Here is a 25,211-nt window from a genome sequence, read left to right as displayed (position 1 = left end):
AAAATGGAAATATTGCCCTTTTTGTTTATCAACTTGATGAAATGTTTAGTAAAAGAATAACCATAACCAAATATTGCAGTACTAAACAAATAAGAGTATACCAGGAATGACAGTGATGGTTTTCAAGGCTCGAAGTACACGGAAGGTCCTGAGGGCAGACACGTTACCAAGGTCGACGAATTCCGTGATGTATCTGTGGTGAGACACCAAAAGGAAGAACAGGACAGGAGATTGTTTATTGGAGGGTAAATGGATGCTCCACATTAGACATAGTTCAGACAAACATTATATAAAAAACTAAAAGGTCAGTAAAAATGGATTGCAAGATAACCATGACTGGAAATGTGGATGCCACGAACAGAATGACGTCCAATCCATTTCACGCCTGCCTCCCACTTCAAATGGATTGGACGTCTACTCACAAGAAACTAATTGAAATTCACAGGACAACAGATGATTAGACCTCTATCATCATCTTAGATATGGCAACTGTAAAAGTACTGTACCCAAAAACTAGCATATAGTGCAGAAAAAAACGGTATACTGTATTTTAGGAACATATTGCACCACCCTATATCAATGGCAAGCAATAATTTTGTAAAGAATGCATGTGTCTCTTACGCCATGCTGATCACCATGAAATCCAACCAGTTCCACGGATCTCGAAGGAATGTAAATGAGCCGATACAGAAGCCTCTCGACAAGACTTTGACAGTGGCCTCAAAGGTGTAAATCCCTGTAAAAGCGTACCTGCGGACATGAAAAATAGCTTAGCGTCAATCATCAACCAACAAGAGCATACATACATTCAATGTATTATATTGTATACTCACTCAACATTTTTACTCCACGCCGGCGGGTTGCTCATCGTCATGAAAACGCAATTGGACAGAATAGTGATCATGATGAACATGCTGAATAATTTGAGTGGTCGTTAAGGACAAAAAAGTGTGAGATTGGCCAGGCTAGCAGACTGAAAAATTGCGCTGTTAGGATATGAATGTATAAGGATTTTGATGGCTCCTCTTCTCACGCAGCTGAACGGGCTCAGGAGGTAGCACGCCGATTCGGCGTTGAACCGATAAATCGTGTTGCCTTTGCTAACTACGATGAATGTCTGAAAAACATAAATGTGACATTTGTCAAGATATTGAGCCATTTTACAATAAGAATGGAACCTCCGTTTTTTAAATAATTACCAATACATTGGGTCAGATAAGCAATCTACAATTTCCTATGATCCAAGCGAGAGAAAAACAACCTATAAGAAATTGGAAAAATAAACTAAGTTTATTTTTAGCGCTGTTGCGGACAATCGGTCAAGAACTTTTGTCTTCCTCACAGACTAAAAGAATTTTTCAGTGCAACATTTGTGTAAATTGAGCAACACTATACTATGGCAGCATTAAACATGGACGTCCAATTAATTTAAACTGGGAGGACTGGCTCATCTTACTAGCCCATCCCAGTCCAAATCAACTAGTCAAGGCTGTAATCAACATGCTATGTCTAATGGATTTTTTTGTAGCAACCTCATGCTTTCTTAATTAAACTGTAACATATTTAAAAAAAAAAAGATCGATTCTTGGCAGGAGCAGATCAATAACCGATTTGGATACAAAGTATCCTCATATCAATCTATGATCTTACCCTTACTCTGTTGTTCTACTGACCTTCTGACCCTTGTAGAAGGGGTCCAAGTCCTCCAGCGGAGTGTTAATCATCCCCTCCTGAGGGTCTCCGTAAATCCATGGCACATTCTTGCCCGCTTCCAGGTTAGCGTTGGGGACCGTCACCTTCTGCTCTTCCACCTCAGCCTCCTCGTGGCCGTCTACTCGGGCTGACTTCTTTCGCCGCCTTTCCGCTTGGAGCCTCTCGATCTCCGCCAGCGATTCCCGGGTGAAGAGGCGGAAGGCGTCGGCGCCAGGGGGAGGGAGCAGGGCTGCCATCTTGGCATTGCGAAGGGCTACTACCACTGGGGGGTCACCCTAAGGGGAAGCTGCAGGGTGGGAGACAGAATGACTTTTTCATTGCATCGCTTTTACGTCAGTTTCTGGTTGGGTCGCTTTTTGTATGACCGGAACAGTCTCAAAAATCGCTAAATATCGATCATTTTTGCAACACCAACTAACTCCACTTTCGCTGTTAGTGTAGGCATAGCTTTGATCTAATTATCCGGAGAAAAAGAAACGACACCCACACATTCCTGGATGGTGCCCAACACACAAACACACATAAGTGGAGAGAGGGCAATAACAAAGTAAGGATGCATTTCCACATTCAGTGGCTGCCCAGCTGCTAGCGGTTGTCAAGATAAGGCGTCGTGTTACAGAGGCCAAATGACGGCGCTCATTCCATCTCTTGCCGATAAACCAAAGTTCGTCCAGCTGGGCCGACTACCGACCGCTTTGCACAGACGGCGCAGGCGGGGGTCGAAACACAACTGAGCTTCTGCCTTCGCACCCTCGAACGCACTTTGTGAGCCATGTGGCTAAGAGACACCTGATCGGTCACCAACCGCGATGACCCCCATCCAGGTTCACGTACTTCTCTCAGGAAAAGCCTGAGAGTCAATCTTTACTTACGTTAATATTTTATGCACAACCTTGACATGAACATGGAGGTCATGTATGACACATTCCGACCAAACTAACTTACCCTATTGAAATAAGTGGGACGCTATTTATGCCAGTGATGGTTGAAAGAACAAATTGGATCTAAGGAAGAGTGATTCTTATGTCAGATTCTTTCGTTAGCAACAAGATTCAGACAGAGGGTAAAATAATAATAATAGTGATTTGGTAAAAAAAAGCGAATAGGCACGTTTTCAACAATGTAGAGTGAGTGTTTGACAATAAATCTCTATGGTGATATATTACGATACTGGTAAAATGTACATTTATTGACCTACAGTCTTCAGGCAATTGTTTCTACTAAATTCAAACTGTGAAAAAAAAACATTGCTAACTTTATCTAGGTGTTGATAGATATTACTCCTCTTGAACCTGACTCAGAATTCCCCCTAAATGCAACGTGTACACATCCGAGGAAGAGCGCAGTAACGTTAGATATCTGCTGTCCTCCTGCCACAGTATATATAACACATCCCCCGTAAGTAAAGGCCAAGTCACCTTTGACATTCTGGCAGGGGATGGATGCAGTACCCTGTCCACCTCTGGTTCACACCTCCGAATGTCCCCACTCCTTTCACAACAGCCCCTCTAAATGTTCCAACCATGTATGTTTCATACTACAGTCACAAGACATAAACGTCAGAATAATACAGTATAATATTATAATACTTCCTTTCTCTATTCTCACGGGGTCAAATCACGCCACTGTGCTTCGCCGGTATTAGCGCCTTGTCAAGCTCCAATTAAGCTTGTATTACAAAGCCTATAGGGAGCAATGGTGTGTTTTTGACCCCCAGCCTAGGACTAATTCCTAGCTTAGCGCTGGGAAACCGCAACTTGTCTGTTACATGGTCATGATTGGCCACATGGGTCCTCTGGGTCTGATGTCTTTGGAAATATGTGCAGGCATGGTACCACTGCCGCCGAGAAGCCAGCTGCTTGTGCGACCGGGCACTGCATACCCTAGCGAGCTGTGAAGACCCCAGATAAGTGAGCTATTGAGGCCCCGCAGACATATGGGGCAGCCTTGTGATTTATAGACTGTGACGGAAGCACAGGGTGCGTAGCGGTGTCTGCATTCGTGCAATACAACCTAAGTGGTGTTTCCTAAGATGACAGCCCAATGAAGTGGCACTCTCAAAAGTCCAACCCGTTGACATTTGAAACTGAAAGACGCCAAGGTGAGGAGAAATCCAGCACAGTGAGATAAAAAAGCTGACAAACTTTGAAGCTCTGATCACTCCAACTGGTCAGGCTATTTCAGAAGACCATATTATGTTGGAATTGCTCTTTCTAAAATTCATGGCTATTTCTTATGTATCGCAGTTCTAAAAAGGAAGAAGAACTATGGATTCTGAACTTTCCTAAAAGAAGAACAGATTTCAGAGGTCGCAGTGTCTTAAAAAGAACATTGTATTTTTCAAAACTGGATGTCAGTATGTTATCGGCATTGGCCAGGAACTCGGAATCTGGATCCAAAAGATGGTATTGACGCAAAACTTTAACCTCACGTCACCTTTTCACTTCCCTGTGGCTCTGCTCAGTGCAAGTAACCCACACCTATGCTGTCCAAAGAGTTCAACGACATGGGGCGAGAGAAGAAGCAAACACACTTCGGAGGAAGAAACTTTCTGGAAGTGAATAAACGACTCCAAAGCTTTTGGGATGGAGTTTCTAAAGTCAACCATGGCGGATTTATCTGCACACCCATCGCACTTAACCTCCTAGAATAGTGAGGGTTAACCATGTAGCAAGAAGATCCACAATAACGGGACAAATTCAAAACCACGACAGAGAATCCCCAACTCTCCCCATTCTAAATCTGAACTCAAGCTCAATTACAGATCAGTTTATTATTAGAATAAATGTGCTCTAATTATAACTTTAATTCAAGTCCAATAACAACCACTGAGGACCTAAACACCTTTTCATCTTCATATTTTGACTGTATGAAGGGCCACATTAAAAGGAGAAAAATGACCCTGTCAACTCATTCACCTAAAAGGTGAGCCTTGCTCTAAAATAGACGCAGGCAACGTCATATAAACATCCTATTTTTACTTTAAAAGCCAACAAACATGCAGCTTGAAAAGAAATTAGAGTTAAGGAAAAAGGGGAGAACGTACGTGATAGGTAGAAGGTCAAACAAACCTGGCACTGAAGAGCAAAGAATCCCACAAAATCAAGTGTTGAGAATAAGAAGGAGAATAAATCCTGCCGTGGCAGTCGTTCTGAGCAATGAGAAGGCGCTTGCTTGTATTTCCTGAAAGCCCAGTCGGCAGCGGCAGTACTGGTTTAATGTGTCTCTGGTGGGCACTTGCTGCTGCTGACGCACCACGACATGCTGAAACTGGAGGAGCCGAGGAAGCTCCTCAAGTAGGAACCTGGACAAAAAAAAATGGAACTCACCTTTATTCTTACATTTTTTGGTTGCATTCTACAAGGCTCACAAAACAATTGATTGCCATTCTCATTCAAAAATTATAAGTTGTAAGGTAGGGTGTGAAAGGCGATTTTGACACTGATAAAGTATTGATTTTTATGATAAAAATTAGGATCAATTTCAGTGGACTTTTGTGCAATCAAATCAAACTTCAAGTACTTGACACTTGACCCTTGATATAATTTATTATCCTCATATTTCACATTATAATAACTTTATGATGTTTTATCTTCTTATCTAACTTTTTTTTTTAACTATTGCAATTGCTTTAAATGATAGTGTTGAAAATCTGAACTCAACTAGAAGAACAAAATACAAAAGGGGTAAAAAATAAAATGGAATTAATTGGAATAATGAAAATGTTATCATTCTAATTACTAAGTGACTCCTAGATTTGAGTCATAATCTGGTATTTTGGTTAGATGACATTTTTTTAAGATCATTACAATATCAATTTCTGTAGAATTGAGTGGAAACTATTTGTCTACGGACAGCTAAGAAAGGGACGCTGTTACCATAGAAACAGGCAAACATATCTGAAGGCTTGGATGTGCTTGGCAACAGGTTTGTTTTTATCCTCTCATTTTCATTCTGTACTTTGTAGTTTTTTTACTAATACTTGGATAAATTCTTAGTGAACATTTTTTAAAATAATCTTAATAAAGTCGAGTATTTTGTGTCTCCTGCCCCAAATTAATGACCCCTCATAATTTTTCAGGTACTGGGTGCAAATATACATTGTTTTGTAAGTGATTAGAGAGCTGGGATTATAATTTGTATTACTGTTTTATAGAAATATAATTAAATATTGCTTTTAAACATATTTAACAGATTGGAAATATGGATTCCGAGTACGTGAAGACACATCTGGGTTCATGTCTGGCAGAGGGTCTCGCTGAGGTGGTCGAGCAGCGTCCTATGGACCCCATCCAGTTTTTGGCCCATTGGCTGTTCAAATTCAACGCTAACGTTGAATATGAAGCAAAGGTGATCTTTTTTTTAAACTAGTTTCTCTACATCGCCAGTAGGTCGAGCTATTACCCAATGTGCCTTGAAATAGGTGGCAGTGAATTGTGGTTTTTCTTTATCCCACCCTGTGGTAATAGCAATTTAAGTTTAAAATCAGTGGCCAATTAACTCTGTTGGTATTGATAATTCCTTTAGACAAAAGCAAATTACTAGTACTGTAAAAGTTAACACTTTGAAGTGTGCATTAAAATGTTATGGCAACAGAATAAGTTACAGTTACCCTCAAGATTTAAAATTCTACTTACAGCTGATGTTGTGTTAGTTCAGTAGTATTGAGTGTTTGAATGAAATAGTTCTGGCCTGTGTTATTCTAATGGGTGAAATCCTGATTCTTACAGAAACAGGCACGGTTGGCACTGGTGGAAAAGGAACGAAATGCCCGAGACAAGGGCCCCGCTGAGAACGACCCTAAGGATCCTGCTGAAAAAGTACTTCACTATCTTCTGCTCTGATTTGTACTTTACTGTCTCATGTAGTCATATTGCAGAGTTCAGTCAGCAATTAGAAGGCAACAGGTTCAACCAACAGTTGAGATGAAGATAAAGTGAAGAACAGGCACAGTTTGAGGCAAAGAATCAGAAAGTCAGGTTGTTGTGTGTCTGAAGGAGACTTGACACTCAGCACTTTAACAGCTCACTGAAACGGAGCCTGCAGGAGCTGGCGATCTGGTGGGAGCCATGCCGGGTTCTGCCCAGGTGCCTGAGAGGGAACCCTCTGAGCCACAAACCCAACAGGTTACAGACCAGCATGAAAGTGGACGGTTGGCGAACGATCACCAGGTGAAAAACAATCAAAAGCTGTCTGGTGGTGGTGTCTCCAAAATGGCTAGCTGTGCGTGGTGGTGGTGCTGCTTTTGCATGTGCATGCAATGAGTGCAGTCTGCTGTCCTAGAGTTAGCTAAATGCATGGGGTAAGAAAGCTAGAGCTTTATAGCTGCTTTGCTCTTGGGGATCCATCGAGCAGAGACACGTGTTCATGTGTCCACCAGGTGGAAACAACTGATAACGTAAGCACTCCAGAAGCCTTGGTTGTCTCTCCGTGGTCTGATGCTGCTCTGAAAGATCAGTCCAAAGTGGAAAACCCACAAAGGAAGGTGATGGGATTGTTTGTTTTGGGAGAAGGAGAGCATGACAAAACATGGCATCATTTGTCTACGTTGCTATTGTGATCACGTCATGGCGTTCTCTTCCCTGAATAAACTACAGGAACTCAATGTGGGTGCAACCCCTGAAGCTAAAGACACCGCTTCCAGCCATGCAGACCAACACCTGGAGTTACAAAGGCAAAACAGCCATCTGCTACCTGAATGTCAAGACAAAGAGAAGGTGACGGAATTGCTATCGCTGAAAAATTGTTCTAATGCAGTCGAGTGGAGGGCACAGCTCAGGCCAGAAGCACGATGCGTGTTTCACGAGATTAAGCAAAGTCAGCTGAGAGAAGTTAGATTGAGTGATTGTTTGGCTAATGTATAACTCACAGACTTCTCTTAATACCCTTTCACCAGAAGGATGCACACGTCGAGGCTTCCCAGGCTGAATCTGCCATGGTTGAGTCATCGCAAGCTGAGGTCTACCAGGATGGAAGTGCTCTGGCTGGGACCTCTTTACAAATGGAGTCCACAAATAATGAGCCTGAACAAGTGAAATCTTCACAAGATAAGTCTTTACAAGAACCTGGGCAGTTCTCGCAGCTCGATGCCTTGCATGCAGAGTCTGCGATGGTAAAGGTAATGGAGGCCGAGTCTATGAAGTTGGAGTCCACAGAAGCTGAGTTTTCTCATGCTGAGGCTGTCCAATCTACGCAAGTTGAGACACCTCAGACGCAGTCTCAGGCTGGGTTTTTGAAAGCGGAGGGCTTCCAAGCCATAGCTACTCTGACCGAATCCTTTCAGGCCGAGGCATCCGAAGTGAAATCCGCAGAAATTGAGAGCTCCCTAGCACATGATATGCAATTGGGGTCCACGCCAGACAATTTAGCACAATCTGAAATACAGGAAGAATCCTCTCAAGTTGAGGCTTACAATGGAGAATCAGCACAAGCTGAGCCTTCTCAAGCTGAGTCAGTTAGTTCTGCACAAATTAAGACGTCCGTATTGGGAGCCACATTGCCAGATTCTACACAGGCTGAGTCTGTGCATTTGGAGGCCGAACATGTTGAGTCAGTGCAGCCTGAGAAATCTAAGCCCTCCCAGAATTGGTCCAAACAAATGGAGTCCACACTGGCAGATTCTGCACAGGCTGAATCTGTCCAGATGGAGTGCAAGACCTCCAAGATTAAGGCCTTCCATCTTGAACCTCCGCAAATTGAGACCACTCAGCCCATGTCTGCATTAATGGATTCTACACTAGCAAAACTTAGTGAGTCTGACACTGCTATATATGAGTCTGCGGAGCTAGAGTCCTCAAAAGTTGAGGCCCTCCTCCCGCAGAGTGGACAGTTGGACTCCACTATGGTGGAAGCCACGCAGGCCAACATATCCCAGGCTACGACCTCCCAGATTGAATGTATAAAGGTTGAAACCTTGCAAGCGCAGTTCCAGGAGTCGGATTCCAGTCTTGTAGATCCTGCGCAGGTGGATTCCTCACAGTCTGATACCTTCCAGCCCAAAGCCTCCTACATTGAACCTATAGAAGATGAGAGAAGTAATGCTGAGTCTGCTCCAGGGGAATCTACACCAGCAGACCTAGCTGAGTCTGAGATCGCGACTTCTGAGTCTGCACAAGAGGAGTCCGCAGAACCAGAGTCCTCTCCTGCGGAGGACGTCCACATCAAATTTGAACATGGCTCTGACCACATCGAATCTTCACATTCAATTTCCACACCAGAGGTGTCTGCCCAAGATAACGTTCCCCAGACAGATTCTTGTTCACCTGAGGTCTCCCTCGTCAATTACAAACGTGTTGACTGCTCTTTGGTCCAGTCTGTGCATTCTGTGTCCACATTAGAGCTGTCTGCGCAGGTTGAAAGTTCCCAAGGTGAGGCCTCCCAGGTTCAATCCAAACTAGATGCGACAGCGTCTTCCCAAGTGGGTCCCTCAACGGCGGAGCCTACAGAGATCAAGAAGGAGACGAGCGAGTCCTCCCGAGTTGAATCTGCACAAGTCGATACCTCCCAGCCCACGTCTGCGCAGGAGGAGCCACGGTTGGAAGCCACACAGGGTGAGGCGCCCCAGTTCGAAACGACTCCAATTGAGAATGCTTCTGCTGAGTCTGACCAAGTCATGCCAAGTGACACCCTGTTGGAAAACAACGAAGCAGATGATCCAGACCAGGAAGAGGTTGGTGACCTTAACTGGTTGGCCATTGTTTTTTGCCAACACTATGTGGTGACACCACAGCTCAAGAAGTACCTCGAGCTTGTACTTAGTACAAGTTATATATTTTGGGAAAGTTGATTCATTCATAATTTTGTTTTTGTATTTGTGTGGCTTTACAGGCAGAAGAGCAAGCTGAACAATAATCAAATCATAATGTGATGCTCCATGACTATCTGAAACTCATCATTACATGTTTGCCTGAATCAAAGACAAATAAACATTGTGTCCTTGTAATGAGCCATTTTTTTTCCATGTTTGTTATCATTAAGGCATGTTTATGTCACATTCTGAAGGGGTTTTTTAAATACTTGAATTGATCTATCTATGCATGTACATATTCCTTTTTTTAAATTATTTGTAATATTATACATGTTTTGCTATTATTCTTATACTACACTTTTTATACTCAATGGATAATTATTGACCAATATGTTTTCCTTAAGTCATTGTTGTTCTTTTGTGCTTAAACTACCAAACACTGGACATGAATAGTTATGGTAAACAGCTCAAAAGCATTTACGAAATTGCATTGCAAAACTATTTTTATAAGTCGACACACAAAGGCGCAAGAAGTGCAAAAGTGGAGTGAGTGATCCTTTGAAACGATAAGTTTTATAATGAGGAGGGGGGCGTGGTGCGGCGAGGCGCATACTGACCGTTTTATGACGTCGCCGTCCAGTCGCGGCTGATCTCGATCAAGGCGAAAGCTGTCGTTGGTGAAATCACGTACAAAGCGTCGGCGAGATGTCTTAAACTGGCAGACGAGGAGGAAGTCGCCGTCAAGTGAGGTAAACCAGCACGATCGATCCCAATGGCGTTGGTGTTGCGAGCCGTATCGGCCGCCGGCGATCTGGTGGCCCGCGTTCTCAACATGTTGACAGACATTTTCCTCACCACGCCGCTACAAGCCACCCTCGAACATCTGGAAGAAACTCAGCTCACGACTTTGACTGCTGGTGAGTTTTGATGGGCATCCTAAAAAAAAGTATGAAAAAAATGGTCATCTCAACCCTTCTCTTTATGCATCCTTTTTCACATTTAACTTAGAAATTCTTCACCCTCAAATCACTTGACTGCATTTTTCTTCCCGTTACCTTTCACCTTCAATACTTTAGTTCCTTCCATTTGTTTTCTCCTCCCAGCCTTGCATAGTTCCTTCACCCCTTGTGATCCGTTAACTCTTTCACTGTCAGTCCAACAGACGCATGCATTGTGTTCACAATACAAAATTAACCATTTCAATCTGAACTACAAACACCAGCTCCCTAAATTTCTCACCAGCCCAGAGACAAGCTCAGTTGAAGAGTACAGACGCCCTCTACTGGCAAACCTTGACCCAAAAGGGCCCACAAAAGCCTTGATGAGTTGATGTACTTAGCCTTGAGGACAAAAAACAATCAATTTGGCCCTGAGGCTACAAATGAAGTAGAACTTTTGGTTCTCACCCTCACCAAAAAGACAAAATGAACAAAATTAGCGAGAACTTAAGACCACCTTCCAGGCAGTGTAATAATAAAAATACCCTTGATTCACTAGATGTATAGTTTATGATGCTCGACTTCTAACATAAGAGTGGAAAAGTATACTATATCTATCTTTTTCCTACTTTTTCAGAGAAGACTACATTCCAAGCCAAGTCTCTGTGGGAGAAGACGGGCGCCGTCATCATGGCGGTGCGCAGACCAGGATGATTTATGTGCAGAGAGGTCAAGAGTTCACATCACTGACAAATTGTTTGTGGGTACCTAACTTCAGGGGGGGAGTGTAAATAAATAATGTGCCACTCTTATCCAGGAGGCTTCAGAGCTGTCCTCTCTAAAGCCCGAGCTGGATAAGCTCGGGGTGCCACTGTACGCCGTGGTTAAGGAGAACGTGGGTGATGAGGTCCAGAACTTCCAGCCGTTCTTTGACGGGGAGATCTTCTTGGATCAAAAGGTCTCTTTGAGGAAAAAATGTTGAGCTTGTTTGTGGTTTTGTCTTGTGCTCCCTCGAGCTGGAGTGGCTGATTTGTCACACTAAGAGCTCCTTTTTTTAATCACAGCGGCGATTTTTCGGGCCACGTGAGCGACGTCTGGGCCTCCTGGCGTTTCTCCGTACGGGAGTGTGGCGGAATGGCCTCCGAGCCTTCGGAAAGGGCTTCAAGGGGAACATCTTGGGAGAGGGTTTTGTGCTAGGTGGAGTCTTTGTTGTCGGACGTGATCAACAGGTACAAAAGAGGGGCTTTGCAAAATATAAGTGGATTTTACCCACGTTTTGCTTTTTCTAGGGCATTTTGCTGGAACACCGGGAGGCGGAGTTTGGAGATCACGTCAACATTGAAGATGTGATGCAAGCTGTCAGGAAAATAGGGCAGGAGCTTCAGACCATGAAAGATGTTACGGAGTAACCTGAAAACATGATGGATTTTTGTAATAAAGGCCTTCCAGTCTGTTTATGATGGTCTGTTTTGAAACTCTACGGAGGAAGCAGGCTTGATGTTTTAAAGACTGGTCTTCCTTTTGTTACTCAAATAAACATGTTTTGGCACTCAAACTTGTTTCTCTTTTTGATTTTACTAATTTTACATGATACCTAATTTGGTGTACTAACTATGAAACACCTACCTTGAATTGTTATCCTCCACAAATTCATTCCAATATGCCAAAATTTATCTTAAAGCATATTTTTTTTACAAAGATTTAATATAACGGTAGTATAGTTTTCCAAGTTTGTTTGGCAGGTGTTTGTGCATGCATTTTCTGGCCAATCAGACTGTCTCTTGCTACAACAGCCCAACCAATAGGTGTACAGCAGGGGTGGGACTTGTGTCGAACCTGGCCAGGTACATTAGTCGACCCATTTGGCTCAAAATGATACATTTGCTGCTAAATAGCTGAAATGAATTCTTTAGATTTTAACTCAAAAACGTTTTAGTACATTATGTCCAGGTTAACATTTCCTTACCGTTTGGATTGTCTACTATGGACGGATGGAAGTAAGCTACTTTATCAATAGACTTCATTTGAAAATGCACGGTAAGATGCTCATTTTAGTAGAACTACTGGGCTAAATTTCTTTGTGAATGTCAGGGAAGTGTGATAACTTAGAATAAATATGCATTTGCGTGTGTAGTTTTTGTTTAACGGCCATTCGAGAAAGTTTACCTTTTTTGCCGTCCACGGATCTGGGGAAGCCCTTAAAAGTGATGTCACAGTTAAGAGGTTTGTAACCATGGGAATGGAGCATGTGACCACCTGGCTGTCCATCCTAAGCTCCATACGGCCAGATAATCCTCCATTCCATTGAAGCACTGTAGTGGATGTACAAAACATGGAAGAAAAAGTAGGCTGTAAAACAAGTTTGTGTGTTATTTTTTTTAAAGTACAGACCTAAAGGTTGCTTGAATAAAGTACCATGTTTTGACAAGTGTAAAGTGAAGACTTAAAGAAAGAGGTTTTCAAATAGAAGCAAAAATTCAAATCACTTCACTTTTTTCCCCCCATGGGTAAGCGTAGCTGGACATGACTGGATCTGGCCAAAACAGCAAGCTATTAAATGGCAGACATAAAGGCACATGGGCTAGCACATTGTGCGACAAGTATCATCTTAACTTTGCCTCAGGTCTTTCCTTCCAATTACCGCTCTGCACCACTGCAGACATAACCGCCTGAGTGAGGACAGCGGCGGCAGGCTCCATGGCTCATTCATCTGACAAGGCCGCCGGCACACAAGGCAAGTCTCACTCGGCTGCACGCAACATTGTACGCAAGAAGGAGCAGCGATGGCGGCGAGGAATCCGATCTTCCTCGCCCATGGGCCGCGTCATTCTTATTAACTCGCCAGTGGACGGTAAGACTCCAAATCGGGTGTTCTAACTTTCTTTCTCTGAGGGCCACTTTCTCCCCCAAAAAAATCCAAGGATGCAAGAGCCAACTTCAAATCCTTCCACTTATATTTGTTCTTTATGACTCAAAATCCGATTCTCAAGTTGAAATGGACATAACTGTAAATGCAAGTGAACGAGTTAAGGGCTACAAGCAACAACATAATTCAAATATATAAGTTAGTTAGTTATGTTTACACAATTTCCTACATTTGTTTCAATTTTTGACCCCTCAGCTAATGTAGAAGCGCTATTTAAGTGACTAAGTGACTACCTCCATCTAATGTAAAAGTTGAGAAATGCAATGTAGGCTGAATTTAAGGTTCTCCTGCAGGCCATTTGCTGCTAGCCAATAAAGACTAAGAAGCTGGCCGGAGTTGGCCCACAGGGCATAGTTTGGAGTCCACTTCTCTAAATTGATTTTCAGTGTCAGCATAAAAACATAACATATCATGTTTGGGGGTAAAAAAAGAATGAAAAAGTGTTTGGTCGTACTGTATTTTTTCCAGGTGGGGATGACAGCGAGGACCTCCACACCATCACGGTGGACAAAAGCCAGGACGGCAAACTGGGCTTCAGCGTGCGCGGCGGCTCGGAGCACGGCTTGAGCATTTTCGTCAGCAAGGTGGAAGACGACAGCACGGCAGGTGGGACCGCGAGACCGCCAAGTGTCATTCTGGCCAGACCCTTTTGAATTGTGTCGACGTGCGTAGAGGAAGCTGGCCTGCTGGTGGGCGACAAGCTCGTGGAGGTGAATGGCGTCAGCCTGGAAAGCATCACCATGAGCAGCGCCGTCAAGGTTCTGACGGGAAACAACCGGCTGAGAATGGTGGTGAGGCGGGTGGGCAAGGTGCCCGGGATCCGCTACTCTAAAGAGAAGACCACCTGGTAAGCAGTGGTGGGAGTACATAGTGTGCTGAGAAAATCTTTGCCTTTTTCGCCCTCCTTTTTTTCAAATGATGGCGCCAAAGACGAAAGCAGGGTGTTAAGATTAAGCCTGAAAAACAGCAACAAACGTGGAAAGGAAGCTTAACATTCTGAAAAACAATGGAGAAAAGAGAGTGATACCGACGCACATAAATATTGACAGGATGTGTTCAGACCAAAGTTAAACGGACGCTTGTAGTCAAATGCAGTTTTGTGGTCACACAAACCTTATCTCGTCGACAGTCAAAGTCAAACTTCCAGTTCACGTAACCTAAAAATAAGGACAGTAGTATTGACGTGTTGAATGATGTGACTGATATTGTGTTTAAATATATTTACCGACTGTTTTTTTTTGGCTCTTCTAGGGTAGATTTGATACACAGGCGCATGGTTGTGGAGGAAAGCGGGCGAACACCTTCAGACGCCAGCGCAGCAAGCGCCCTTCGCAGGATCGTCCACCTCTACACAACATCCGACGACTACTGCCTGGGCTTCAACATCCGAGGCGGGAAGGAATTTGGCTTAGGCATTTACGTCTCCAAGTCGGTGTCTTCCCGGAAAGTGGACGCGCGTCCTCCGCTCGTGCGGCCCTGACTCCCTGACGTCTCAGGTTGGACCCCGGCGGCCTGGCAGAGCAAAACGGGATCAAGATGGGCGACCAGATCCTGGCCGCCAACGGGATCAGCTTCGAGGACATCAGCCACAGTAACGCCGTGGAGGTGCTGAAGAGCCACACACATGTCATGCTCACCATCAAGGTGAGTGGAAAAAAAATGCTTGTGAGCTACTATGGTGGCATCATCCAGCATTTCAATGTATGTCTATTATTGCTTTTTCGTCTACTTGTGTCTTGGGCCTTGGGATAGGCTCCAGCACCCCCATGACTCTTGTGAGGATGAGCAGTACAGAACATGAAAGAGTGTGTCTGTGTGACAGCTGGCACGCAGTTGTAATATTCCTCTTCGCTTGTTGAGCTTGGGTTTCTCCATGTTGAAGAAAATAGCCGGGCCTTGTGCATTATTGATCGGGGCGCGAGGATCGGGTGCCGACGAAAGTGCAGCGTCTTCCTTCGAGCGTTACTCCGGATCAAATACTATAGTAGAGATGCCGTCAAAGTTTAATACTATTTACATACTGTGTACCCCCCCAACAGGAGGCTGGACGCTACCCCGCTTATAAGGAGATGGTAGCGGAGTACCGATGGCTCAACAAGTGTATGTATTACGATGCGGACTGAAAATGATCAATGAAAAATTGAAAAAATTGGGAAAGAAAAGGAATAACATTCTAGAATTTTACTACTGCAATGTGAGCTGCAAATTTGGAATAATTGGAATTTAAATTTTAAAAAAAAGAACCAGGGACACATTGGAGTTCATTTCTCTCTCAGTGGCCAACGGGGGTCAGAAATCTTCCTCGCTGGGGTCTGAGTCCAATTCATCAGCGTCTTCGCTGTCCTCGGAGACACCGGTCAGTTCTCTCAGCGGCCTGTCTCAGGTCATGTTCCCGCCGAGTCTGCAGTTTGCCTGCGACATGGTGGACGTCTGCATCTCCACTGACGACCAGAGGTGGCAGTCGGCCTTCTTCGCCATACCCAAGCCCCATCCCTCAAGACGATAATTCCATATTTTTCACGGCAGGTTCGAGTCCGATCGCAGCGAGGCCGCCATCCAGACGGACACCACCCGCAGCCGAGGAGCCACCACGCTGCTGCGTGACACGGTCATCCGGCGGGAGGAGGACGAGACCGAAGGCGGTCCCAAGAAGGAGTCCCGCAAGACGGCGGTGCTTCTGGCCCTCAGCAGACCGAGTCGACGCATTAGCCGTTCGCAGAGCCAGGTCACCATCGCAGGTGTGCGACCTTTGCTAAAGTTGTCGATAAACATTTTCTGTGTAAGTTGACACGATTGCGCACCAACACTTATGCAGAGATCAGCCAAAAGAAGGCCAAAAAGCAGAAAGTGGAGAAAAACTCGGGAGAGAAGAGTGCGCTTCAACGCTCCAAGACTTTGGTCAACTTGCTTTTTGGGGGCGCTCGCAAGAGGAGGGACTCAAGGGGGCTCGCCAAGTCGCTATCGACTGAAAAGGAAGGTACGCCTACCATGCCAATTTGAGATCTTTTTACTTGGACGCGACGTTATATGGTCATATCGTAAAGAACTAATGTACGTATATGTATGTATATTATTTATTTGAAAGTCAACACTAAAATTCTCCTACATTGATTTTAGCATTAACTAATGGAGAAGCACTGTTAATGTGGTTCATTTAGTCTTGTGCAACAGAAAGTAGGCCATAAACAATGGTATTTTCATAATTTGGCCTGGGCTAATAAATACCAGGCAGCGGACCACAACTGGCCCGCGTGCTACAGTTTGGAGACCCACGAAATTGGTGCATCATCTTCACAAAGACACTGTATATGAATATTTTTGGCACGGGGAGAGCTGCCAATCACCGTTCTGACATCTGGTGTCATAAAAAATAAAATTTAGAAAGGCAAACTCACCCAAGGTTGAGCCTTGGCGGAGGTCCGACGGTTGTGACGTTTCCGGAGGACACACTGCGAGCCGTGGAGGAATTGGCGCAGCGCCTGTTAACAGAGGAGGAGACGGAAGCAGTGATGAAGGCCTGTCGGACGGTAGGACTATATCACTAAGGTCAAAGTTGTTTTGGATCTTTTGCAAGAATAATAATGAGGATGGCAAGCGATATCAATTGTTCTTACCCTTAGTATGTGCAAGAAAGGAGTGTGGAGACGTTAATATGCACCCTGCTGGCCGTGCTGGACAGGCCTGAAAAACTGCTGCTGCTAAGAGAGGTCAGGTAAGAAGTCATCAATCAACAAGAGGTGTAATAAAAAAAAATTAAAAAAAGGTGATTCTATTGCTAAAGTGATGGAAAATTAATTCATAAAAATATGAAATTGCCGATTGTTAATTGCACTTATAGAAATACAGGTAAACCTTAATTCTTGGGATAAAATACAGTGCCCATTAATAAAATATTTGCTCCATTCTATATTTTTAACTACAAGCTTGTAGGTGAATTAAGTCGAGTCATCAGTGGCGTCCAACATGGGATTAACATTTTTGTTGGCATAATCTCCATTGTGTAAAGCAAAACAACAATCCAAATCTCCATTGTGTAAAGCAAAACAACAATCCAAGGTTTAAATATAATAAAGTTGAACATTGACAAATTTTCAGTGCTACAAACCACAAAAAAGGCTAGGAATAATCACAAAAAAAATATGGGTTGGAGCTTTTTTCGGGTCAAATACTTTGATTTTTTTCAATGTCCTTTTTTTTTTTTAAAAAAGACTTCATTCTCAAAACGGTCTTTTTCCCTTGACAAACTTTTTTTTATTATTGTACTGTACTTTTTGGGAGGAAAAACAAAGACTATGCTTCCCCACAGAATGCTTCTTCCTCCCGCCCACCTTCAAGAATTCAATAGCACCGTCGAAGCGGTGGAGGTGGAAGCGTACGACATCCTCAAATATCGCTCGGGTGTGTAACACGCATCCGCAAGCATACGGTCACGCGCCTTACCTGTTTCTTTCGTGCCAGTCCGAACTCCGCCTCTCCGCTCTCCCGCGTCGGGCCGAGCGCCAAAACGTCGCCTCATCACGCCCATACCAGGTTTGTGGCGCGGAGCTCAGATTCCTTGTTGTTTGAAGGTGGATAATACAGAATTCCTAAAAAAATATATATATATATATATATATATATATATATAAATATATATATATATATATATATATATATATATATATATATATATATATATATTAATAATAATCTTTACAATAGCTCTTGACCTAATTGCTGCTATGTCCTTGCATCAGATTTACAAGGAGGCTTCGAGCTGCACAGCGCCACCTTGGTGGAAAAGCAGAGTCATCTAGTGGATACGCTGGAGAAGCTCAGTCTTTCTGGGCCGCAGGCGTCGAGGCAGAGGAGGCGTCGCCCCGCTGCCCACGTTACGCCGCTGCTCGACATTCCTGTGGATGACTATCGATTCCCGGACGAGCATAAACACGCACCCGCAGTGGTCCCAGAGCCTAACTGGCTACTTGTTGGCGACTCGGACGTCAGCGGCGAAGGCTCCGCGTTCCTTGAGAAGCGCTCGCATTTGGGACGTCTCTCACCGCCAGAGTATCAACTCCGAACGGTCAACATCTCCAAAACCAAGCAGTCGTTAGGCGAGTGCTTGCCTACAGTAAAGTTATTTTTTTATCTACAAAATGCCATTTCTGAAGAAATTGCTAAGAATGCTTTCATGACAGTCAATTATTTGGATCATTTCCTGTTGATTTTTGGGCAATTCTGCATCAATTTCTATTAATTATGGCCAGTCCGGATTATTTTCTGTTGTTTTGAGCCCTTCCGAGTTGATGGATATCTGGGTCACTTCCTATTTGTGTCGAGTCATTTCCTGCAGATTTTATTTTGGTCACTCCCTGTTAATTTTGAACGTTCCGTTGATTTCGGGCTGTTTAGAATCACGTCCTATTGATTTTTATGCATTTCCTGGGTCACTCCCTGTTGATTTTGGGTGAGCAAATCCGACCCGATCGGTCTACGGGCGAGTATTCATGGTGAACGTCTTTGGGGTAACAGGCATCAGCATATCCGGCGGGATAGAGTCCAAAGTCCAGCCAGTGGTGAAGGTGGAGAAGATCTTTCCCGGAGGAGCCGCCTCGACCTGTGACGTGCTCAAGGTAACGCATGACCACGAGCCAAATAAGCGTCCGACCGCTTGACGCTCGCTTCGCTTCTTTCAGGCCGGATTCGAGGTGGTTAGCGTGGACGGCGCGTCGCTGCAAGGCGTCACTCATCAGCAGGCGGTTGATCTTATCCGAAAAGCCTTCAGCGACAAGGCCAAAGACCCCATGGTGCTGGTGGTCAAAGTGCCCTGCAATCCCCCAAATGTCGCCATTTAAGTATTTGGTGTAATAAGACAAAATGTACACCATGGTGAAAATAAACATTTGTATATGTTCTGTCCACAGTAACAAGTGCACTTCATTGTTTACAAGTGGAAAGCAGGCCAAAAGACTTACCTGAGTTTAAAAAGTTCAGCTATTCTCTGAAAGACGGTAGAAGACGAGGAGGAATGGACCAACCTTTCACAGATTTGACCTTTTGACCTATATTTATGTAATGAAATAAACATCAATTTCAATCATTTAAGGTCAGTAACAAAATGTTTAGCAGTGCGTCCGCTTTACAGTTGCATGATGGAGGGCTTAATCCTTGTTGACTGGGCCGGTATGTCAGCGTGTAAAATGACCCTTAGACCTCATTAACCAAACAAAGACTACTTTAAACTACTTAGCACATGTATGTTAAGGAGGAGGGGAGTGCAAATTCTTAATGCAATGTAACTCCCCCTCTCCTCTGTTCCTGTACAAGCAGTATTAAGACAACATGGCGACTTGCACCCCTAATTATTAGCTGTTATTCACCTCACCTGTCAGCTAAAGAATGAATGGGAGGCACTGATGACAACCAAAAACACACACACACCCACACACACTCAACCCCCACTGACTTTTTAGACATGCGCAAATGGGCAAAGAAAACAACAACTAGAAAAACATTTACCCTCATGACACTTACATGTCCCTAGTTGTTGATAGGGCACATATAGTAAGATTTTGTTGCATGTTTGATGCACTGTATTATATTTGAATATGCAAGCAGAATTAAAAAAACACCAAAGGAAAGTTGCCTAATTATTAACGTTGACTTGCACTTAGTAGTTTAGCATTGATAGGAGAAACTGACCTCCCCACTTCCACTCGGGCTTTTAGAGCTAACAAATGGAGAAAGAAAACAACAACTACAATAACATTTCCTCTCCTGTTATTTGACTCCAGTTGTCACAGGTGCACATAGAAACAAGATTTGTTTTTCGGATTTAAGTCTTTTTTTTAACATTGGTCATTTATCATGCCACGTTTTGCCGTAAACTATCGGAGTGGTTTGATTGAGTGGCAATGCATTAATAAAAGGACTGCAACCAATATGCCACAGTTGTCACATTTGTTAAATGCCAGGTTTCTGAGCTGAGAGAAAAAATGAGACCGAGACAAATTTAAAAAAGACGTTCTACCATTAATTGGGAAGAAAAGTGCAACTTCATTTTTGTTCTTTTTAAATACGTCCAAAAAATTGGGGGAAAATATTCAGTTCCTGGAACCATAACCACAAAACATGCTTAGGATTATGACATTAAAAAAACTACTGAAATGTCAATAAAAGCCTACAAACTAGACCAACTGAACACGATGTTGGTTCAAACAGACACTAATTGGTCGAACATATGTATGTTCTCGCTATCATTCATTCATTAGAACTTTTTTAGTTAGATAAAAATGTCACATTTGTAAGATCCTTTTGAGTTCTTTCACAAAAAATATTTGTTCATAACTACACAGGCTGTCACTTATTGTCATATATGTTGGCATTTCACAAAGGCTGTTGAGACATCATATATCGAGTATAGCCAAAGTTATATATAAAACTGCATTATAAAATTTGATCAAATATTAGAGCGCTACGTCACTCACAAAATACATGTTCAATAACCCAAAAAAATGATAAATATCTGAGACAGAAAAAGAATATAATGCGTACCTTTTTTGCCTTGAAACATCTATGCAGTCCACTTTTTGCCACTGTTTTTTAGAAGGCCAAATTGCAGACACCTGCCCAATTGGTTTCCTCTCTTAGCAAGATCCAAGACTCCCCCCCGCTGAGGACTAAACAGACACACTGCTGAGAGGAAGAAACATGTCATCAGGCCATCAGTGAGCTACAGGGGATCTGCTTGTAAACTATGTTTTCCTTCTTCACCTGTCTTCTCTTTTCTCTACTCAACCACAAATCTAAATTCTTTGAACTTGGAAATACTTTATACATAGTAAATAGGTTTTCAAACCATTGCAGTCCAAAAAAATGTGACAATGAGGGCACTTGGCAAGAGAAGACGAATGGAATTTAACCAAAACCAGCTTTTTATGACCCGTTTTGCACAGGGGTAGCTATAATAATTGAAATTTGGATTAAACATATCTTTGTTCTAAAGAGGGTCTATCATACTTTCTACATATTTGTAATGAAAAATATATGTTACCTTATGCAACTTTTCTAATTAACATTTCTCCTAGGATGGGATTCTTAAAGAAAGAATGACTGGAACGTCACACAGACTGAAAGATTGAATACAGACTTTTATGTGGAGTTGCAAACAGCAAGAAACATCTGTTGATTATTATAGATGAATCATGTCGCGTCATGTTATGTTAGAGCTAGAATCCATGTAAGGTGTCAAGAAGCTTGGTGTGAAATGTGGCCATTTGGCCTATAAGTGTAAGCAGCCAAACACCTATATAACAGAATGCAATCAGGCTGAAGGCATTTGTCAGAAGACTTGCTTTCAAGCAGATTGGCACGCAACCAAAGAGGGAAGAATTTGTAAAAGGACTGAAACAGTGGGGAAAAGTACCACTACTACTTTTCCCCAGGTGAAGAGCACTGTATCGTGGCTCATGATGCTTGGAGTGGACGTGTATCCCAGTTTGGCTCTGGGACCGCAGTGTCTGGGAGACCGCTTCTATAGAGGTGAGAGCACCCCCGACATTCACATCCACACAACTCGCCAGGTTGAGAGGCAAAAAGTTGTATTTTTCATAAATCCTAGCTCATCCCCAACATTTCTCCACAGTTTCCCAAGATCGAGAGCCAGCACCCCACCTGCCACGCTTCCCATCCACGTGTGATGTCGTGGCCAAACCTCTGCCACACACAAGGCTTGCGGCCCCCCTGCCCGTCCACCGCGGCGAGCAGGCGGCCCAAGCGGAAAAAGATGACGTAAAGATTGACCTGGAAAACTCTTCCCTGTGGAAGCAATTTAGCTCGGTGGGAACGGAAATGATTATCACCAAAAAGGGCAGGTGAGGGGAGGAAATCCAACCAATGACTTACTTTCGTAAGAGAAAACCTGAATCTAATCTAACCTGAATCTATAATAACTTCCTTCCCTTCGCCCTCCCTCAGACGGATGTTTCCCGGCATAAAATTAAAGCTGTCTGGTTTGAACCCAACATTGCGCTACATACTCCTTCTGGACATAATCCCCATGGACAACTCTCGCTATCGCTTCCAAGGAGGCGGATGGCAAGCGGTGGGCGCTGCGGAAGCTAGGCTACCGGACCGTGTGTTCATCCACCCAGATTCCCCCGCCACTGGCGCTCACTGGCAGAGCCGTACCATCTCCTTTCACTACGCCAAGCTCACCAACAACACACTGGACGCACGGGGACATGTACGTATCGCACAAACTGATGACACCAGACTAATCAGAGAACTTGCATATATGTTAGTAAGTCTCTGATCTCAAATGTCATGTCTTTCTTTTTCTCCTTTGACATTCTAGATCATTCTCCACTCATTGCATCGCTACCAGCCCAGAGTGCATGTCATCGAGGCCAGAGACATGTTGAGTTGGGGTGGGGGGCAGCACTCCTTCGTATTCCCAGAGACCCAGTTTGTCACAGTCACCGCCTACCAGAACAATAGGGTACTTTTCATCGAATATACTAGCACCAAATCTGGCTCTCATTTCTTAGGACTGTTTTAAAAACCACTTCTTAAACTTGATCCGTGTATTTTTCTGGATTGCAGATCACAGAGCTGAAGATCAACTCCAACCCTTTTGCCAAAGGATTCCGTGATGAAGGCATGAATAGCAAAAAGTAATTCCCGATCAAGGCACACGTACTTTTAGTTGTTGCATGTGAACTGCTTTGGACCGTAATCTTTATTTATTCCTCTACAGACAACGGGATGCGAGACAGAAGAGGAAACTAGCTGACATGGCAGAAACAGTCACTACAGGTCAGTGTGTACTAAAAGTATTTTCTAGTAAAGATGTTTATGACTCTTTATGACCCTTGATGAACTTTCCAGAGAACTGCGATCCGTGCGACTCTACTCAGAGCCTTCCCACTCCCGAGATGACCGGAGCCCACTTGCAGGCCCTGGCCTTGGCATCTCTGCACCGTCTGCCTCCTGAACCCTCATGTAGGTTTACATCAGAGGAGACCCCCTTCCAGGACAGTCTTGTCGTCCCAGAAGAGCCTCTGGAGCTCGGTCAGGCTTTTATGGCCTCCCAGATTCCTGACATCCGTCTCACAATAAGCGCTGGGATGCAGGAAACAACTGAAAGCGAGTGCACAGATACTCTTATTGAAAGGTAAAATTTAGGTTGCACTGCAACTCTTCCCAATCACCGATTGGTGATTGCCGTAAACATGTATATCTCACTGTTGTTCTCTCCACAGTTCTGGCTCCCTGAGTGAGGCTGCGTTCCCCTCGACCTTCCCCGCATGTGAGACCAACTCGCCCTCTTTCGCTCCTCTGGCTGAGCCCTCCACGTTCTCCTCAAACCCACCAGACACATCCATGGACTACCCTGCCATCCACTCTTCCTCCCCCATCCTGTCTGTCACCTCCCCAACTAACTCGCCATCAATGCAACAGAGCGCTTTCACCTTCCCCACTCCACCGCCATCTTCTACTTCCTCGCCATCCTATCACACCTTAAAGCTGTCCAACCAGGAACCGGAAAGCCCTTTCCCTCCGTGTCAGCCCAAGGACCAGATGTCCCTGCTCATGACGAGAGACGACGACCTTTCCGGTTGCCACAATTCCCCCACTGAGCAAAGTTCGGAAGCTTTCATTTATCCGAACGCTCTCCCTTCGAATCCTGATCCCCAACCCCACGTGGGTGCTCCACAGGCACCCTTTGCCTTCCCACCACCCGTGCAGAACTTGTCCTTCCCCAACCAAGCCCTTCACCATTCCAACCTCCCCCAGCCAGCACAAGCCCCCAACCTCTCCACCGCTTTCCCCCTCCCCTCTTCCTGCCTTCCTTTCCAATCCTCCTCTTGCTTCCCCTCTACTCCTCACCCCCAAAACCTTAGCAACACACCTTCCTCGTACACCTCCATGGAGCTAGGCACCATCCCACAGTTCCCTGGCGGACCCTACCGCACAGACGTGATGCTGCACCACCCCTCCCTGCTCCCCCAGTTGGAGCCAAATCACCCCATCCCACCTCCCACCCCAGCCATTTACCCAGCATTTTCCTCCTACCCGCTCCGGTTACGTCAGGACCCTCACCCATCCCTAACCATCCCCCTCCGACACCTATACAGACACCAGCACACCCACGCCCAACCGTCTTTCCTGGACATGAGTGCAAGGGCTATATTTTAAAAATAGAAAAAAAATGATGCTAAATTGTTTCAGTTTAAAAGCGCTTTTCAGGGGGAGATTAACAGTGTGAAACAAATATTGTTCATTGTGTTTACTGGGGAAATGACCAGGGAAAGAATATTTTTAAATAGTAGTCTTCTCTTTAGGTAATCGCTGTGGGATAAAAAATTAAAATGATCTAGTACCTATTCACAAAGTGTCTGCATCTGTTAAAAAGGGAAAACTGGCATTTTAATTTGTAGTGTTCGCATAGTTAATTTACTGGATCAGTATATTCACTGATAATGTGTGTATTGTCAAAGAAATCATCTTTTTATACAAATGAATCTAGTAATAAAAACTACGTAGACTGACTCTTTTATCGTGCAATAATGTACCCCTAAAATTCACATGACCCTGCTGAATATTGAGTAAGCAACATCCCAGACGTGACAAGGCACTATGGTTAATAATTTCCTGTGGACACTGATTGGCTTTCGTTCAGACATTTGAGCTGACACCTTCTCAATATGTAAACCGACCTAAATCATATGTTGACAATTAACCTTGAAATGTAGGTCCTCAAACGTCCACGGAACCAAAAAAAATTCAAGGTTTATGTAACACCTGCCCTAATTTAACAGTTTGGGGAATGACAAAATGTCAGTCAGTAGAATTTTCTTCAATCTATTCTTTTGGTTCTAAAAATAGTCTATATGTCTTAATTGAG

General features: G+C 44.0%; 5 protein-coding genes across 11 annotated transcripts in view; 4 read left to right on the top strand and 1 right to left on the bottom strand.

The window, feature by feature from the left end:
• Window positions 1-25,211, bottom strand: part of scn4aa (sodium channel, voltage-gated, type IV, alpha, a) — a 35,867-nt gene that overhangs the window by 9,880 nt on the left and 776 nt on the right. Inside the window, exons 2-19 of the mRNA XM_077625724.1 lie at window positions 20,858-20,998; window positions 19,279-19,365; window positions 17,765-17,910; window positions 16,939-17,022; window positions 16,720-16,803; window positions 14,550-14,836; window positions 14,438-14,481; window positions 14,169-14,280; window positions 13,779-14,049; window positions 12,565-12,710; window positions 10,078-10,396; window positions 8,626-9,340; window positions 4,785-5,017; window positions 1,674-1,999; window positions 999-1,117; window positions 834-923; window positions 622-750; window positions 102-193 (exon numbers count right to left, since the gene is read on the bottom strand). Of these exons, the coding sequence (XP_077481850.1) occupies window positions 102-193; window positions 622-750; window positions 834-923; window positions 999-1,117; window positions 1,674-1,949 (706 nt within the window). The 5' untranslated portion in view covers window positions 1,950-1,999; window positions 4,785-5,017; window positions 8,626-9,340; ... (9 more) ...; window positions 19,279-19,365; window positions 20,858-20,998. The remainder of the gene's footprint in view (window positions 1-101; window positions 194-621; window positions 751-833; window positions 924-998; window positions 1,118-1,673; window positions 2,000-4,784; window positions 5,018-8,625; window positions 9,341-10,077; window positions 10,397-12,564; window positions 12,711-13,778; window positions 14,050-14,168; window positions 14,281-14,437; window positions 14,482-14,549; window positions 14,837-16,719; window positions 16,804-16,938; window positions 17,023-17,764; window positions 17,911-19,278; window positions 19,366-20,857; window positions 20,999-25,211) is intronic.
• On the top strand, window positions 5,371-9,655 carry LOC144092684 (uncharacterized). 5 transcript variants are annotated; one of them, XM_077625712.1, is made up of 9 exons: window positions 5,371-5,640; window positions 5,795-5,821; window positions 5,908-6,063; window positions 6,444-6,672; window positions 6,738-6,884; window positions 7,094-7,198; window positions 7,311-7,430; window positions 7,610-9,382; window positions 9,541-9,655. In XM_077625712.1, the coding sequence occupies exons 5-9, from the start codon at window positions 6,783-6,785 to the stop codon at window positions 9,562-9,564; spliced, it is 2,124 nt and encodes a 707-aa protein (XP_077481838.1). In that variant the 5' UTR covers window positions 5,371-5,640; window positions 5,795-5,821; window positions 5,908-6,063; window positions 6,444-6,672; window positions 6,738-6,782; the 3' UTR covers window positions 9,565-9,655. The 5 variants fall into 5 exon arrangements, with proteins under 5 accessions (XP_077481838.1, XP_077481840.1, XP_077481841.1 ...); XM_077625714.1 differs by having other exon boundaries at window positions 6,444-6,884; window positions 7,613-9,382; XM_077625715.1 differs by having other exon boundaries at window positions 6,444-7,015.
• On the top strand, window positions 10,100-11,953 carry LOC144092688 (peroxiredoxin-like 2A). The gene is made up of 5 exons (XM_077625722.1): window positions 10,100-10,377; window positions 11,036-11,127; window positions 11,216-11,356; window positions 11,463-11,627; window positions 11,688-11,953. Exons 1-5 carry the CDS (start codon window positions 10,233-10,235, stop codon window positions 11,805-11,807), a joined length of 663 nt encoding a protein of 220 aa, XP_077481848.1. The 5' UTR covers window positions 10,100-10,232; the 3' UTR covers window positions 11,808-11,953.
• LOC144092691 (PDZ domain-containing protein 7-like) lies at window positions 12,449-19,218 on the top strand. Its single transcript, XM_077625725.1, has 16 exons — window positions 12,449-13,249; window positions 13,793-13,930; window positions 13,997-14,171; window positions 14,576-14,752; window positions 14,821-14,968; window positions 15,364-15,424; window positions 15,601-15,778; window positions 15,851-16,062; window positions 16,140-16,301; window positions 16,706-16,851; window positions 16,945-17,036; window positions 17,631-17,722; window positions 17,783-17,854; window positions 18,061-18,417; window positions 18,836-18,936; window positions 19,000-19,218. The coding sequence occupies exons 1-16, from the start codon at window positions 13,096-13,098 to the stop codon at window positions 19,156-19,158; spliced, it is 2,424 nt and encodes an 807-aa protein (XP_077481851.1). The 5' UTR covers window positions 12,449-13,095; the 3' UTR covers window positions 19,159-19,218.
• tbx6 (T-box transcription factor 6) lies at window positions 20,912-24,803 on the top strand. Of its 3 annotated transcripts, none has more exons than XM_077625716.1 (9): window positions 20,912-21,052; window positions 21,391-21,844; window positions 21,948-22,176; window positions 22,280-22,547; window positions 22,659-22,802; window positions 22,907-22,977; window positions 23,061-23,119; window positions 23,192-23,477; window positions 23,566-24,803. In XM_077625716.1, the coding sequence occupies exons 2-9, from the start codon at window positions 21,772-21,774 to the stop codon at window positions 24,500-24,502; spliced, it is 2,067 nt and encodes a 688-aa protein (XP_077481842.1). In that variant the 5' UTR covers window positions 20,912-21,052; window positions 21,391-21,771; the 3' UTR covers window positions 24,503-24,803. The 3 variants fall into 3 exon arrangements, with proteins under 3 accessions (XP_077481842.1, XP_077481843.1, XP_077481844.1); XM_077625717.1 differs by having other exon boundaries at window positions 20,913-21,030; XM_077625718.1 differs by having other exon boundaries at window positions 20,988-21,052; window positions 21,748-21,844.

Source organism: Stigmatopora argus, chromosome 18, assembly GCF_051989625.1.
Source record: "Stigmatopora argus isolate UIUO_Sarg chromosome 18, RoL_Sarg_1.0, whole genome shotgun sequence".
NCBI classification, from domain to species: Eukaryota; Metazoa; Chordata; class Actinopteri; order Syngnathiformes; family Syngnathidae; genus Stigmatopora; species Stigmatopora argus.
The sequence above is the reverse complement of the archived record's forward strand: the minus strand, read 5'-3'. Positions and strand labels throughout refer to the sequence as shown.

Bases quoted from the DNA above. Each gene is read 5' to 3' on its own strand.
- LOC144092684 (XM_077625711.1), top strand. From the start codon at position 6,783: ATGCCGGGTTCTGCCCAGGTGCCTGAGAGGGAACCCTCTGAGCCACAA. The intron at 7,199-7,310 runs GTGATGGGATTG...AATAAACTACAG, and splicing joins TGGAAAACCCACAAAGGAAG to GAACTCAATGTGGGTGCAAC. The intron at 9,383-9,540 runs GTTGGTGACCTT...GTGGCTTTACAG, and splicing joins ATGATCCAGACCAGGAAGAG to GCAGAAGAGCAAGCTGAACA.
- LOC144092691 (XM_077625725.1), top strand. From the start codon at position 13,096: ATGGCTCATTCATCTGACAAGGCCGCCGGCACACAAGGCAAGTCTCAC. The intron at 15,425-15,600 runs GTATGTATTACG...TTTCTCTCTCAG, and splicing joins GTACCGATGGCTCAACAAGT to TGGCCAACGGGGGTCAGAAA. The intron at 16,302-16,705 runs GTACGCCTACCA...AATAAAATTTAG, and splicing joins GCTATCGACTGAAAAGGAAG to AAAGGCAAACTCACCCAAGG.
- tbx6 (XM_077625716.1), top strand. From the start codon at position 21,772: ATGATGCTTGGAGTGGACGTGTATCCCAGTTTGGCTCTGGGACCGCAG. The intron at 22,177-22,279 runs GTGAGGGGAGGA...GCCCTCCCTCAG, and splicing joins ATTATCACCAAAAAGGGCAG to ACGGATGTTTCCCGGCATAA. The intron at 22,548-22,658 runs GTACGTATCGCA...TTGACATTCTAG, and splicing joins CACTGGACGCACGGGGACAT to ATCATTCTCCACTCATTGCA.